Genomic DNA, 16,791 nt, shown 5'->3' with positions numbered 1-16,791 from the left:
AATTCTGAAGTGGATTTCTAATTCCTATGAGCAGGTGACACTAAAATACGATGTCTTCTAAACTTTCTTTCGCCTTTCAGGATGAGTTTCACTCTAGGTTGCGCTTCAATCGGAGGGGTTTGGTTGCCATGGCAAATGCAGGGCCACATGACAATGGCAGTCAGTTTTTTCTCACCTTGGGACGTGCAGATGAACTCAACAATAAACATACCATATTTGGCAAGGTAAATCTGTAAGAACATGATGACTTATTCTCTATCTGTATTCATGATTGAATGCTGTCTTCAATGAATATATGAATATACCAAGATGAGTGGCGTTTTCCCCAGGCAGGATGTGCTAAGAGTGTGCCTGACCATTTCTATTTTCTGCAATCCCCACTCCAGGTCACTGGAGACACCGTGTATAACATGCTCAGATTAGCAGAAGTTGAGTGTGATGGTGAGGAAAGACCTCTGAATCCTCACAAGATCAAATCTGCTGAGGTATTTTAGTTCATTCTATTTTACCTGCTCAGCAATATGTTTATCTAGCTTCTGTAATTTAAGCTGTTCTTTTTGTCTGTCCTAGGTGTTACATTCTCCATTTGATGACATCATACCTCGTGAAATAAAGAAACTCAAAAAGGAAAAGGATAAAGAAGAGACGAAGAAATCACAGTCAAAAGCCACAAAGTGAGTGCTCGGCCTTCATCTGTCTTTCTGATTGAAACAAGATCAAGACTGTACCCAGGAGCACCTGCATTTTTGTACATAAGGGAATATATTATGCTTATTTCCATATCTATATATAGATATATATTTTCTTGCACTTTACTAGAGTAGCTTTGCATGATTCACAGTGTAAAATATTACTCATTTGTCTTATACTGAGTCTTATACTGGACCTTGGTCTATGGTTCATCATTTATGTAAAAAAGGTTGAACCTTTAAGGTAACCCATTCTATATGCCAATGTTTTTAGTTACCCCCAGTGTTGTTGCTCCTTTAGCTTATCACCTGCCAGAAGACTACAGAGGTCATAGACCACAAAGTTATTCTGAAGTGAAATCAAGTGTTTACAAACAGTGAAAGTGTCCACTGTAGCTGCTGTTTATGCTTCTCATACACCGATCAGGCATAACACTGACAGTGGTCACACTGATTATCTCTTCATCATGGCACATGTTAGTAGGTGAGATATGTTAGGCAGAAAATTAACTTTTTCCCCCCAATTGATGTTAGAAGCAGGAAAAATATGCAGTGGTCAGTGTCATTGGCGGCCTGGCTTATAAGGCTTATTGAGGCGCGAGTGATGGCTGGCCCGTGTTTCAATCCAACAGTTGAGATACTGTAGCTCAAACTGCCAAAAATGTATTGCTGTTTCTGATAGAATCACAATACACTGTACAGTTGTGTATGCATAGGCACAGACCAGTCAGCATGCCCATGCTGACCCCTGTCCACCACAGAAAGCACCAAGCAGTAGTACTGAACTACAGAGCAATGGAAGAAGGTGGCCTGGTCTGATGAATTACGTGGATGTGCATCGTTTACCTGCCTTACACCTACAATCAGGCCTGTTTCATTTTTCAAAAATGGTGTGAGGACAAGAAGCACAACAGTGAGTTTTAAGTGTTGACTTGGCATCCAAATTCTATTTAGAGGATCTGTTGCTAGCATCATGGTGCCAGATACCATAGCACACCTTCAGCAGTCTTGTCGAGTCAGGGACCGACACAATATTAGGCAGGTGGCCATAATGCCTGATTGGTGTATGTGCTGTTATCCCTGATCTTTGGTGTTTTGTGTATATGTTGGTGTTAAAATGTTAGAAAACAATATATTCACACAGATTGCTTAGGTCAGTATGAAACCTCTGCTTTTGGTCTCTTGGCACCTAGGGATTTATTGTACCTGTGCTAACATCATTATTATTATTATTATTATTTGAAACTTTGGCTCTGGTTTATACACTATATGGACAAAAGTGTCTGGCTACTTACACGCTACATCTACAGGAGCTGATCGGCCATTGAAACCCATGCCACGAAGCCAGTAGCACGTCATAATTGTGCTGATGTGAGGCTGAGAACTCTGTAGTTTCTAGGTCAGCAGAGCATTGATGATTACATGCATTGTGCCTCAGCATCTCAGTAACTTTATATGGTCTGCCACGCTGTGATTGAGTTGCTGTGGTTTCTAAAGCCTTCCTCTTTGGAATAATGCCACTTACAATTGATCATGGAATATCTTGGATGGAAGAAATTTCACAAACTAACTTGCTGATCCTAATTCAGGTCTATGCTCCGTGTCATGAAGCTTTTTAGAGCGACCATTCTTTCACAAATGTTGTGAAGGCAGACTGCATGGCTTACATACACCTGAGGCAATGTGACTTAAAACACCTGAATGCAAAGATTGGCAGGTCCAGTATATTTGGCCTCTCTTTGAAGAACCTGAATGATAGCCTGAACTAGAGGTAAAAAGTTTAATAGGTCCTCTTTAAACTCATTACTGTTTGCTACATGTTTAATTTATTTTTAGTGCCAATAATGTTATTGATAAAGATTTATAACAATATGTTATTTCCCTGCAATTACCCATGTTGGTGTGTTTTGTAGGAATTTCAGTCTTTTATCATTTGGAGAGGAAGCTGAAGAAGATGAGGAGATGGTGAACCAAGTCAGCCAGGTACTGGATCATAAAACCATTATATGTGGGCACCTCTGACATTTACTCTTGTGCCACTCACACATCATAACTAGGTGTATATTAGAAATATTAAAAAATTTCAAAAAGTACATAGACATGTAAATAACTGTTGTCTGGGCATTTTTCTTTTCTTTTTTTAAATAGACATTCAAGGGAAAAAGCAAAAGCAGCCATGACCTTTTGAAAGATGATCCCAGACTGAGCTCTGTTCCAGCAGTTGATAAGTAATTCATTAATAGTTATAAAACTATTTTAATTTCCTTTTTAAATTTGAATTATTAAAAAGTCTGAACCTATGTTTGCTCTGCTCACAGGGGTAAGAAGAAAAAAGCATCTGCATCTGGTGATGCAGCTTTGGTAAGTCTTTTAGATTTTCCTCCATTTGCACTCAGAGGCGAAGTATCAGCGTTAAGTGTTTGATGTGTTTCTCCAGTCAGGTGACGAGGCTGACGATGATGTTGAGGACGACATGGACACAGATGAGGAATATGACTCGGAGAAGAAAGAGAAGATCAGAGAGCTCATAAGTAAAAAGCTAAAGAAGGAAAAGGGTGGAGAGAAAGTGGCAGAGCCCATTGAAGAGGAGCAAGAAAAAAAGATGAGCCGCAGGTATGTTTTTTTTCCTTGGTTGTTTGTTTGGTTTTTTGCAACCCTGCTGCAAATAAATTAAACTAAACTACTAGAAAAATTTAAAACGTAGCTACTGCATAATGATCTCTCTGAAATTATGTATTTTGAAAAATTTTACCACTAAAAGCTGTTGTGTATAGTTAAAATTACATGGCTGCTAAAAACAAAAAAAATAGTATTTCATAGTTTTTTCAGCAGCGTCTTATGGTTGTTGTTGAACTTGTAATGTGGTGTGACATCCTGGTGGGGGAGCTATTGGACTATGTAATATATAGATGATGCTAAACCTTACCTATTGCTGATTGTTATTGTAACTTTTATTTTTCTGACAAGGAAAATATTTAGTGAGTCCAAGAGACAAAATGTTACTTTTCAGTGTTCATAGCTGCATATTTTTTTCTTTTTTCAATTAGGTAATTGTTAGTCTGAGATTCCTAAAGACATAGCAGTGCAACACAATGATAAACAACAATTTGAAACCCACAAATTTCATTCAGATGTGATAAATAAAAGCACCAAATTTCAGTTTATGCGAAGCAGGAAATGGTAAACCTTTAGCATCTTTACTAGAAAAATGTCATTGTTTTAGCTCCACCTTGACCTAATCTTAAAATTTCATGACAACAAGAACAAATTCAAGAGAGATGAGAAGGATTTGTATAATATTTTAACAGCTCAGTGGCCTAGACACAGTAGAAACAATCATTAGCTCGTATTAATTAGTGCCTCTCTGCAGCAGCAAATCCTCTTGAACAGTCATGCTACAGTTTCTCTGATGCAGTCGTGGTTGGATTGCTGGAGGACTTTGTTGTACAAATTAATGTATATTTAACAATTTAGATTCGGTGTTACTTGTTCGTGAGCTATTTTAGATTGTCATCCTTTAGTGCCACCCTTACAGCCACTTTGATGCTGCCTTGCTCACCATACTGGAAAGAAGGTTTCCAGACTGAGGCACTTGAGGCATGTAGGGAGGAGTGGTTCATACCTTGGCGTCACTATTTGAAACTTTAGTCATGTTTAATTTGAGCACCCACCATTGTAACTATATATGTCACAGAAGATAAGAAAATGCATAATAGATACCCCTTTTTAAGTCATTAGTAGCAAAACATTTATCTTTAACAGGCATATATTAACTGGATTTATTTAAAATATTCCTCAGATGTATTTAAGCATTCTAATGTGAGAGATTTCTAACCTGAAATAGATGGAGAACCTTAATCTTTATTCGATTTTTAGATAAAAGTGAGCCCAATTAGTTATGAAAAAAAGTAATAGGGCCAACTTGGTTCTTTTTATTCATGTGTAGTGATTTATCCAGTTTCAAGAGCTGGATCCAGAGAATATTTGAAGCTTTGGCTTGAAATGAGTTAAATTACAAATACGTTATCACAATACATTTTTACAGGACCCTGTGTAGTCTTACAAAATAGTTAGTACACCCGATCATAGCTTTAGCAGCATTCACTGGAAATAATTGTTTTGTGTTTGACCCTATCAATCTCTCACATCGCTGTGGAGGAATTTTGGCCCACTCTTCTCAACATTGCTTCAGTTCATTGAGGTTTGCAAACATTCGTTTATGCACGTTTTTCTTAAGATCCAGTCACAGCATTTCAAACAGATTGAGGTCTGGGCTTTGCTGGGCCATTGCAACACCTTGATTCTTTTCTCTTTTTTTTTTTTCCAGCCATTCTGTTGTAGATTTGCAGCTGTGATGGGGATCACTGTCCCATCGCATGACCCAGTTTCAGCAAAGCTTTAGCTGTCGACAGATGGCCTCGCGTTTGACATTAGAGTATGTTAGTATACAGAGGAGTTTATGGTTTACTCAGTGATTGTTAGGTGCCCAAATCCTCTAGCTGCAAAACAAGTATATATCATCAGGCCTCCCCCATCCTGCTTGACAGTTGGTGTGAGGTGTTTGCGCTGATATGCTGTGCTTGTTTTTTGACTAAAATAATCTCCACTTTGACCTTGTCTGTCCGAAGAACATTGCTCCAGAAGTCTTTTTGTTGTTGTTGTTGTCGTTTTGTTTTTTTAACCACAGTCTATATAAAAGACAAGCACAGCCTCCTCTGTAGTTTATCTTCATGGTAATCTCTTTCTTGATCTTCCAGTGTCAGAAGTGACCATATTTAGACAAGAGCTTCAGTGGGCTGCCCACTAGGAGCTGTTGTGACCTGAGGGTTGTTTTGGCCAGCAGGAGTAGAAAACAGTATTCTTGAACGATGCGCAGCTCTCTTATACTCACCTATAAGCTTTTCCACAGTGTCCATGGGAGCAGGTATGGACCACAAACAAATAGAGGCAAACGTGCTTTCTCTCTTTCTCAAGAGGGCCCACTATGTCTGCTTGTCTCTTCCTACGCATAATGTTAAAACACCTCTCAACCACCTTTCCTCTCAAAAAGGAGAGGTGGTTGTGGACCAAAAAAATATGATGGAACAAAAAACAATGCAGTTAAATACTTAAAACGATAAGTATCAGTCCTGAACCAGTTGTTATACATTAAATGTCAATAAATCTGTGTGTGAAGTTTTTTGATAGTTTGATTTGATGCGTGAATGCAAAGGTATTCATTTCAGTGTTTGAGCGAATTCAGGATCTTTCTGTGTTTTTAAAGTGTGACTCTTTGTTTGCATTTGTCTTCGAGGGTGGGTCACTCTGACTGGTTAATGCTAAATGTTTGGATTTTTAATCTGGATAACTTTCATTCCACATTAACATAGTGAATACATGTCATGGAGTATGGCTATATCCTGGTAGTGGAATTGTATAATTCCATTTGTTTACAAAAGGCACCATAAATATTTCCAAACGTCCACTTTAGTGGCTTCAGTTTGCAGAGTCCTAACACAAAGCTGACAGCTGTAGGATACAGCTGTGTGTCTGTCAGAACATTTGCAGCCCTAACTAGAAGCATCAATGAAGTTCACACACGAGATATAAAGAAGAATCATCCTCATACAGTTTTTATGAAGCGAGAGAAACTTCAAAGCTATGGAAAAACTGTTCCTATTTAGGGAATACTCTATGAATTTTTGTTGGAAATTTGAAGTTGGGCGATTCACAAGACAGACTAAAAAGAATGGTCTAAATCAAAGTAGCAGAGACTGAAGAATCTTCCTGCTCCTATGCTGTTAGATATAACCTGGAAGCCATACATTTTAGACATCCTGCTTGAAGAAGTATGATGGAAGTTTGAAGTTCTTATTAAGAAACCAAGACTAATATCATGCACCCTGATTTCATGAGTAGCAGTGGATGAACTTAAGAAAGTTCCTGCTCACAGCCATTTTGATTCTTTACATTTGCCGTGGAAAACTTTGAGGTCAGAATTCAGAAATTTCAGACCATAAAGTCCTAGTCAATAGTATCTGAAAAGCTCCAAACAAACCACTAGATCCTCCTTTTCCCATGATACAGCTAACTTCACATTTAAACTTTAAGCACAAGCCCAAACTTAGAATACCCAATATTGTATAACTGATAAGTGTTTTTCACTTGTTACGAAACTCTCTTCAGAGCCAAAGAGACATTAAACAACTGATTTCAAAGCCTCCTTGTGACAAGTACACTAAACTTGCAGTGGCTCTTCAAGAAAAATTGTCCACCAGAAGTCCTTATCTCCAGTTCTCCTACTTTTTCCCCAACATGATTTATTTAGTTCTCACCCAATGAAGTGGAGTCTAACCTGTTTTTTTTTTACATTACCTCCAGCTCTGTCAATACACACCCACTTACTTTGATACATTCTCACAAACACATGCACGCACACACACCAAAGCTCGCACGTCTCCGTTGTTTCTCACTGGACCAACATCAGGACTCTGCTCTTTGAAGCAGGAAAATTGGCATTCAACACGAATTGCTTACTTAGCAGTAAACAGCACGTCTGTCCAAGCCAGCCGTATGAGCGCAATGGAGGTGAGAGTGATGGTGTGTGTGATAATATTTGGATGAAAATGACCTGTGGAGAATGGAGAGAGTGATTTAACAGTTATCTCTCCACAATATCCTCTTCACAAGTAGCTCTCAGCACACATAATCAACATACCCCTCTCTCATTAGTGCTAATAGGATAAAGAGTGGGCCCCCAGTCAGGTGTGTGTGTGTGTGTGTGTGTGTGTGTGTGTGTGTGTGTGTGTGTGTGTGTGTGTGTGTGTGTGTGTGTGTGTGTGTGTGTGTGCGTGCCCTGACTGACAGCCAGCCCAATGCAGGCAGACTGCAGTATATTAAACACAAGCGCAGATTGTTTTGCTACAAGAACTGTAACCCAACACAGTGGTTTGTCTTGGCAGGGAATCAAAGAGCAGGCTGGTAGGTACAGTGTTAGTACAGGACAAAGGGGGCATTGTTGCAGGGTGAGCTTGCTCTCCCACCGTTGCTTTGCTTTGGGCTTTCAGCTACTTTGTCCGCAAGGAAGAACACCAACTGCTATCTAGTCACCTGGGAAAAAGGAGGCAGGATGTTAACAGCAGTCACTAATCTCCATTCTGTCTGATGGCCTTCACTGCTGCATGACTTCTGCTATTTGGTCTTTCATTTAATTCCTTTGTAGTTGCTATGTGTGTGAGTATGTGAGAGAGAGATATACAGGTTTGTAGTGACTTACGGAGTAAATTTTACAAAGCTCCCCCTATTGCTGAGAAAACCATGAAATTAGGAGCGTGCATGAATCCAAAATAGTTTTGACTTGATGTAAAAACTGTCTTAAGTTGCCTTCCAGGAGCCAGATGATATTCCACTGCAATATTCCGTCATTGCAAAATGCTTGGACTTGTTCATATTCAGCATTCAGTTTCCAAATAATAGTTTACCTATAACTTTAAAACTAAGGATACAATTGATCAAAACACATTCATTTCTCTCAGAGTTTGCCTCAACTTGTTGTGTAGTCGATGTTGTGGGTACCTCTCTTTAAGCCTTTACACTTACAGTTTGACACTCCCTTTATGTTACTATTGATCAAGTGCCTTTGCTCTTTCAAGTGGGCCTCTTTGTCTTGAGTGGGAAGGTGGGGGGTGCTTTATAAAAGACACTACGGAATGAAGTCCCAAAAGCAGTGTATGTGGTAGTCGCCACTTTTGTTAAACCCGACGGGGCATGACTGGGGAAGCAAAACGCTTCCATATGGCTGTGGGACACAGGGTGAGCTGCTTCTGCCAGCATGGCCTGGCTCCCTCTGCTGTTTCTGGTAATGGCTTTTTAGTTACAGCAGACTGAAGATAATGACAGAACAGCACATCCTGTTATTTATTTCACTTGTTATCACTTATGTGTATTTGGTGACTTAGTAATACAGATGGAATGACTTTTTTTTTTAAATTCAGTGCGTCTTCCAGATTTTTATTTTCATGTCATCTGTAGAATATTCTAATTAAAATTACATTTTGTAGGGACTTGTGTGTATTTTTAGTGTAGGTGTATACACATGATACATAGAAATGTATTTAGGTGTGAATAAATGTAGGAAAATAAAGGATCCAGTATCTGATTTACAGTGACTTTTCAATATTGATTATGATGTAGATTTTCTTCTTTAGAGTGTAAGAATACTGGATTTTGGGGCCCAATTCCAGCAGCAGTTTTGGGGTAGTAAAAAATGTATTCATCAGCACACTGCTCCTCTGTGATGCAACGCTCCTACGTGTGCTACAGACAATACTAAGTGTGTTTTAAACAAAGAAGTTGAAGCCATTCTGTATGACATTCTGTTTAATGACACTATTTCTGAAGCTACCCAAGCATCTTTTTTGAGTGTTGTACTATATTACAAAAATAAAGTTTTACAGCCAGTATAAGAGTATGCCAATATCAGTATATTATATTGGCTGTAAATTAATGTTTAATGTTCCTTTCAAACATTCCCAGCCCAAAGAAATTTTAACATCTTAAAAGAAAACCAGGAGATATTCTCATCTGAGGACATGGAACCAGTGAATTTGTATATAATATATAATTTCTAGTTATCATAGTGTCAAACTCCTCGAGAGAAAAGAAAAATCTATGTTCCCTCTGGCACTCTGCCACGTGCTCTAATCAAAGCTGTGTGTGTTTTAATCTTGTGAATGTCTTCTTAATTCGTTGAGTTGTTTAGTCTATAAAATGTTACCACAATTTTCCAAAACCTGAGAGTAAATGTTTGTGGGAGAGTCAGTTTACGTTAATATAAAACAGAGGAAAACCAAATCTTCATGTTGGAGAAGGTTTTAGTTGAAAAACGACTATAAAGATTAATCATTTTTCAAACGAGTTGCTGACTCGCTTTCCGTTGATTGACTAACTAATGAATTGACCGGCCCCTGTAGTTCTATTCTTCATCTGTTGGTCTTCTGCCACGTTGGGTCTGTTTCTCTTTCCACATTTCAAACATCTTTTCAGTATTTAAAACACCTTAAGAAAGCATTCCCTTAGCCTTGTGGACAGTTTACCTTAAATGAGACATCAGACACTAATTATCCGACCAAGCTGCAGACAATATGTCACTGTGAATTAATTGGCTGCACTTGTCTCTTGTCATTGGTCATAACCCAGTGCGTTCTCAGGGAAAGGTTGCAGAGATCATGAAAGCATTCAGCGCTGCATTTGTACAGAAACCTGCTTGAGATAATCCAGTTCTTGGCAGCAGAGTTGTGTATGTTTTGGAACTGCCAGGTTTACACATCTCTGGACCACTGTAGCATGTCTGCACCATATGGGGCACTTGCTTGCTGGAAACAGGTCCATACAGCAATGCATATCTAAGATGTGTGAAGTTTTGAGGGTTTTTTTGTTTGTTTGTTTTATATAATTCAAAGTGAATAAAAAGCAAAAGTGAGGCTTGGAGTGAGGCTTGGACTGTAATCAACATCATCATCTGATACTGTGCACATTTATGTCTTATTCTCTCATAAAGGCAAAATATTTAAGTGAAGTAGAAAATGTGAAACTAAGTATAATTCATACAGTTAATACTCTATGACATTAATGAGTTACTTCCAGCATAACTGATTAGATGAAGGCTAAAGCATCGTTTCAGAAATTAGGCAGGTGAAGCACTCTAAAAAGGAACCTTGGTCCACTGCGTTGACCTAGATCACTTTGCAAAGTCCTGCAAATTCCTGCGTTGAGGTTAGATTCTTCAACTCCAGCTCACAGTTCTCCTTGGCTTTTGACCAAGCCATGGAGTGCCCCCCGAGGGGAGTTCACCCAGCCACCTTGTTATTCTAGCACATTCATCCACATCACTTGCTCAGTCATTAGACTGGATTTAATCCAACGTAGCAAAGAGAAGCTGCTGCTGCCACCCTTGTGGTGTACTTACTCTAAACAACTCTGAGGTGTTAAATTTTACTTTTAGACATACTTTTGACCCATCTTAATCACGCTGTGGCCACATTTTAAGTGAAAACTGTTTGATTTCTGTCAGTATTTACATTTCGTGAAAGCCATTTGAAGGCAAGATGAGAATACAAAGAAATCCAAAAAAGGATAGCACAGCGTGCTTGTCTATTTTGGAAAAACTATTGAATTTTTGATGAACCATACAGTCATCACTTTACTATTTTTAAGGTTGTCAAATTCCTGTGTCAGCCTCAGACTCCTGCCAGACACTGGAGTATTAAATGCAAGGTTCGGAATCATGAGTACTTGGTCTACTGCCAATCACTTCATATGCTTTCTTTATGAAAAGTTAATCATCCACAGCTCTCTGGTTTTCACATTTCTTGAATTTTCAGAAGGAGTGACAGTAGCTGGCAGCCCCAAAGTACACTCAGACCGCAGGGGCTAGTAGGGAGTCACAAGAAAGATTGATAATATATCTAGTCCTGCCAGTTTTGGTCTGTTTATCTGGCAACAAATGACAACAGATGAGTGCCTCTCCGATTGGCCTTGTTTTTTAAAATGATTGTTAAATTCGTCTCTCCTGCTGGCAAATAGATTGCCTTATTGAGTAAAGGGATGGGTAGACTTGCAGAAATGGGACAAGAAGGAGCTACCCTGTGCTTTGTCTATCCTTTATTCTCTTCTTCAGTTATTCTTGCCTTGCAATGAATGAAGTGTTGTTAAAGTGTTCTTTTCTTTTGGGTTTTTTTCCTTGTTTTTTGCTGAACCTGAGTTATAAATGTCCATCTTAACATTGATAATGCTGGCTGCCTAAAAAAAAATCTATGACTAAAACATGCGTTTACATACATTAGACAAAACATTGTGATTCGGACTGGGCAACAAGTGTAGAAACAGAGTAGTTTGTTGTGTTATGATGTGAGGGTCTTGGGAGGAATTTGCTGAGCCCTGAGGGGAGTCCTAACAGGTGTTGGTGGGGCTTTTCCTGTCCTTTCTGCCCTTTTTTTCTTTATTGGCACCATGGTTATGGGGCTGATTGTTCAGCTGTTGCCTTGGATACATCTCCTGTTTTCCTAATGGCAACATGTCAAGGCAGGCCAAAAATGATCACGTAGTCCAGTGTGTTCTTTACTCAAAAATAGGCTTGCAAAATCCTTCCTATTAATGCCCATTAATGCCAGAGAAGTGTCAGGGATGATGTTCCTATAAAACCCACAAGATTAAAGATTAAAGGCCATTTGGAAATCCCAAATGTATGATCATCAGTACTGCCAAAACTACAGAATCTCCTCACTATTAAATGAATGGGGAGCTTCTGTATAAGGATAATATAATATAGTGTACTGCACAGCCTTTGCCAACAAGTCTTTACTATTAGAATGGTCACCTGAGCTCAGTGAGCTGTGAAAGATGGCTACTGCCACTAGTAAAATAACAACAACAATAATAATAACAAAAACTTGTGAAAAGCAACATGCCTGCAGCCTATGTGACTTTTTGGAGGCAGGTAAATTTGTGTTGACTAGGTGCACTCAAAAAAAAAAGTATTAAATAAATCATAGAAAGGATTTCCACGCGATTAAATTGCTTTATTTTAGCATTATGCAGTTCTATTATTCCAACTTAATGTACTTCAGTTGGACCAACTTATGATGAATCAACTTATTTAATGCAGTTGAGTCCAACTTAGTTTAACCCATGCAAATTACATTAGTCCAACAAAAGTAGTTGCTGCTAATAGAAAGCCATTTATTAATGCTGAAATCCTTTCCATGATTAAGTTCATTTAAAGGGTTATTTTTTTGAAATGTTAAAAAAAATTAGAGTCTGGATAACATAAAACTTGCCGGTCTATTGCAGGGCTAACACAGAGAACAATTTGCAGTCACATTGACACTTATGGGTAATTTAGAATTACCATTTAACCTAACCCCACTAACTGCATGTCTTTGGACTGTGGGAGGAAGTCAGAGTATCCGGAGAGAACCAATGCAGGCCAGATGGTTGATTTGAACTCAGGACCTTCTTCTTGTGAGGCAACAGTGCTAAGCAGTGCACCACCGAGCTGTCAATGATTATTTACAACAAGTACACAAATAACAAGGAAAGATATAGATAGATATAGATTTTTTTTTATATATATATATTTTTTTTTTTTGTCAATATACAATAATGATAGCATACACGTGGTGTGTGTAGGCTTTTCTGCCTCTTAAAACCTCAGTGATTTTCTTTTGGTTTGAAATCTCATGTGATCTTGTGGTATCGTGTCCAGGCAACTAACCACTCCTGCAAGACTGTATCATATCATTTCAACAAGATCTTATATGATTCACCATATAAACATAAAATTCTTTTGATCAAATTTAGTGCCATCAGCATTAATCTCGCTGTAACCGTGGTAACTTGTTAACGGAGATTTGCCGCGTTAATGCAGTTATGGCGTTAACGTCATTTTAGCAAGATTAACGCTGACAGCACTAATTAAATTACAATTTAGACTCTTCTAAATGTAAGAACCACCCAAATTCACTTTTTTGAGTGTTTGGCTAAAGAGGCTAAAACCTCAATCTTCAGCTGGTCAACCCTGTGATGTTTCAGTGTCCACAGCAGTATATATTCCTAGCAGCTAATTTCAATTAAAAGGTCTAATATTTTTTTAACTTGATAAACATTAGCATTCCTAGCACCAGCATCCTTCAATCCTTGCATGCCTTTCCTGAATATGGTTAGACAGTACCAGTGAAATAGTCAATACACGGAACAAAGGTTTTAGTCCCTGGCTACATTCGATACCAATATTATTCCCAAGTATTAGCCATTGTACCCAAATCGTATCAGATGATAGCAGACAAGTTTTGAAATTGTTACCAAGAAGTACAAAAAATTGCTAGAACATTGCATAAATGGGAAGAGCAGGATCAAGCATTTTTTTGAAACTTGATCCGTACTACTAGTAAGGCTGTTAAACCCTCGTTTGTTGTGTGTGTGACTTTTTTAAAACATCTTAATGAAAGTGCAATATTAAATTATTGAAGCTCAGCTTGCATTTGCACAATCTTTGTTAAATCTGACAGTTGGTATTAAAAAGGTTTGTTGTTGCCTTCATCACCTTAAAAAAAACAAAATAGTTAACTGGCCACCTACTGCAGTAATTCTGCAGTAACGTGGATGGAGAGTTTTCTGCTATCATTTTAATCAAAGAGTACCACCAGAGAGACAAAAACCCATTCATCATGTGGGAGTGTGAATGGCAGCTGGAGTCTTCAAATTATTACGTTCTTTGCCCACCTATGGGTTTTCACATCTGTGTTGCATTACAATGCTTTATGTAAAATATGTCTTAGAAAAGAGGTTTGTTGTTATTGATTCTTCTGTAGACTGAGCTGAGCAAGCAACATCCTCGCATAGGCAGTGTCTGATTCTGCCAACCAGTTTCTACCCTTGGCAACTTAGTTTGGATTCAGCTGAAGCAATTTTTTTTTCTTGATACTGACCTCAAAATAGAGGACTAACAACTGTATGTCTGACTGATTCCTTATGTGTATCCTCAGAAGAACCAGGAAAGCTAACAAGGAAGAGACATGACATCAAGTCAGACACAGCTGTTAATATTTGCTGAGCCACTTACAGTTAAAATATCACTCAGTTTGATGCCTCAGTACTTTGCCACAGACAATGTCAGAGAATTAAACAAATATAGCACTAGCTACAAACACAAGAATCAAAGTTCCACATAAAAGGAAAGAGAAAGGATATAAATGAATGTCTGTCCAGAAAAGCAGATGTAGGAAACAAAAGCAGCCATTGTTTGGTCTGGAGATGCCTCAGATGTTTCTAGGCCAGGGGCCCAGACTGTGCAGCTTACCTGTGCTTTGTGGCTCTGCAAGTGAATGGGATGAAACAGAGCTGTCAGGCAGTACAAAAATATTATCATTTCTTAACATAACATATCTGCTCTGTAACTGGCAGAAGTCTCAGTCATATGATGGGGAACAATAATCAGCATTGCTGGCCTTGTATGAGCTGGGCTGCAGGCCTCCTGCCAAAAAGGACACCACCTTGGAGTTAAGGAAGTGAGGATGTGCCTTGGCCTGCCTCTGTCATCCAGTTAAAGGTTTTACAAGGGTGGCTAGCCAGGAGAGGAGTGCCTGGGATAGTTATTGCAGTGCCACTTGAGCAGAGGAAGTATAAAGTTTTTTATTACTTCTGCCACTCAGAGCATTGTGTATTTTATGTATCGAAAAACATTCATATTTAACTTCATACAACTTGTGTAGTGCTCTGATTTATATGCAAATTAAATATGTGCATGTTCTTTTGTACAAATATGAACATGATACTGACCTCATTAACAAATTTTGTTGAGGTCAAATTTAGCTTTAGATTGCCAAAAAAAAAAAGTACTGTAAATCAGTTTTAAAAACCAACCCCAGAGATTCATCACTTTCCATTTATATCGCAAAAGGGATGAGTTTATGGTCTGAAACACAGCTTTGGTTCTTCAGCAGCTCAGGTTGAGCGGTTTGGAGACAAAGTTAGAGAGTGAGACATTTAGAACATGTGTCAAGGAGAGAGACTGAATATATTACACACATAGGATGCTGAAGATGGAGCTCCCTGGCAGGAAGAAATGAGAGGGACCTGAAGGAAGTTCATGGATGTAGTGAAGGGCATGCAGCTGGTTGGTGTGACAGAGGAGGATGCAAGTGATAGGGTGAGATGCAAGCAGATCTCTAAAGGAAGCAGTCGAAAAAAGAGGAAGATGATTTTGGCTTTAGACTGACTGGCTTTGACATGGTTCTTGTTAGTTATTACCTGTGACTTGACTTGGAAAGTGTCTAAATCATCCTGGGATTAGATTTTTGAGTTCTTGATCTTCACTTGAGACCAAAGTTCAAATTCCAGACTCGCCTCTCTCCACTTTGGTCTTGACCACAATAAAAAGATGGGTAATACCCACTGTGACATCATCCACTGGTTAGTGAAGTCCTGTTTGAAGTGTCAAGTTGAGTGATTTTGCTGTCACCATTTGGATGTTTTGAAACGCGATCAGATGAGCGAAGAACCGATTTGACTGAGAAATTGGGGGACACTGGTCGTTTGCAGGCTAGCGTCTTGTTTGACTCTAAATGGGAACTATAATTTAAAAAGTGAACATCATGTTGCATTCAGTAAGACTTCAAACAAGCAACTAAGGGCACAAACTCTCGAGGAAAGTGTTTTCTGTTTACTGAACCAACACCAGCTTTTCCATGTGCCTTCTTTATTCTGTGTTTCGTATGTGTGCCCACCATAATGACAAGTAGCAACTTGTTTATAAAGACATTTAATATTCTTGAAACGTAAAAAAAAAATGTATGCCTTGTGTTTGTTTTGCGATGAAGCCAGTGGAGCCAAATGTCTGTTCAAACTATTCTCTTCTTGTTTGTAATGGATGACTTTTTTCTTTGGGCCTGCCGCTCTGGGATTCTTCTCGTCTGTTAACAAGTGTATTCCTTTTATAACAGATGTATACGTTGAGTTTATGATCTCAAAACTGTATTTCTCCATTTACAGTGATGAATTACGGAAAGAGGCGCGACAGTTGAAGAAAGAACTGCAGGCCATAAAGCAAAGAAAAGAAGAAAGTTCAAAACCTGCAAAAGATGAAGTCAAGGAGGGTATGTGTGCAAATGTTTAATCCCCTACATGCACTCTTAAGTGTCCTGGTGTAACCCATTATATTTTACATTTATTGGTGGCAGATGATATAGTGGGTGTATATTATATGTATATAATATATATTTATAGGTTTAGGGTTTTTTTTTAATGATCTTTAAAAGTAGATTTAAGTGTGAAGTAAGTCTCTAGGAGGGTGGTCTGTGCTACATTCTCTGCTAATGGACACTGAGACAGGCAACCCTCTGATTTTGTCAATTAGTTGCAGACGTCTATTTCCCCCCCACCACCTAAACGGCCTGCATTTTTGTGTTGAAGCTTTCTGAAAATTGCATGGGTAAAAATTGTTGAGTGGCCGCCATGGTTGCACATCAAACCCAATGTGTTTGTTAGTTTGCAGCTTTGGCCCAACTAAATTCTGTACAAATCTGCCCCCAAATCTCCTCTGGTCTTCACCACACTCCAGTCTGTC

The 16,791-nt window shown here is 38.7% G+C and overlaps 1 protein-coding gene across 2 annotated transcripts in view; it reads left to right on the top strand.

Annotated features, from left to right (window-relative positions):
- Window positions 1–16,791, top strand: part of cwc27 (CWC27 spliceosome associated cyclophilin) — a 31,785-nt gene that overhangs the window by 1,007 nt on the left and 13,987 nt on the right. For both annotated transcript variants that reach the window (XM_026173128.2, XM_080304128.1), the window contains exons 4-11: window positions 81–224; window positions 387–485; window positions 571–674; window positions 2,603–2,672; window positions 2,838–2,917; window positions 3,008–3,050; window positions 3,127–3,302; window positions 16,218–16,321. In XM_026173128.2, the coding sequence (XP_026028913.1) occupies window positions 81–224; window positions 387–485; window positions 571–674; window positions 2,603–2,672; window positions 2,838–2,917; window positions 3,008–3,050; window positions 3,127–3,302; window positions 16,218–16,321 (820 nt within the window). The remainder of the gene's footprint in view (window positions 1–80; window positions 225–386; window positions 486–570; window positions 675–2,602; window positions 2,673–2,837; window positions 2,918–3,007; window positions 3,051–3,126; window positions 3,303–16,217; window positions 16,322–16,791) is intronic.

This window comes from Astatotilapia calliptera, chromosome 7, assembly GCF_964374335.1.
Source record: "Astatotilapia calliptera chromosome 7, fAstCal68.1, whole genome shotgun sequence".
Lineage (NCBI taxonomy): Eukaryota > Metazoa > Chordata > Actinopteri > Cichliformes > Cichlidae > Astatotilapia > Astatotilapia calliptera.
This window is presented reverse-complemented; position numbering and strand designations above follow the sequence as displayed.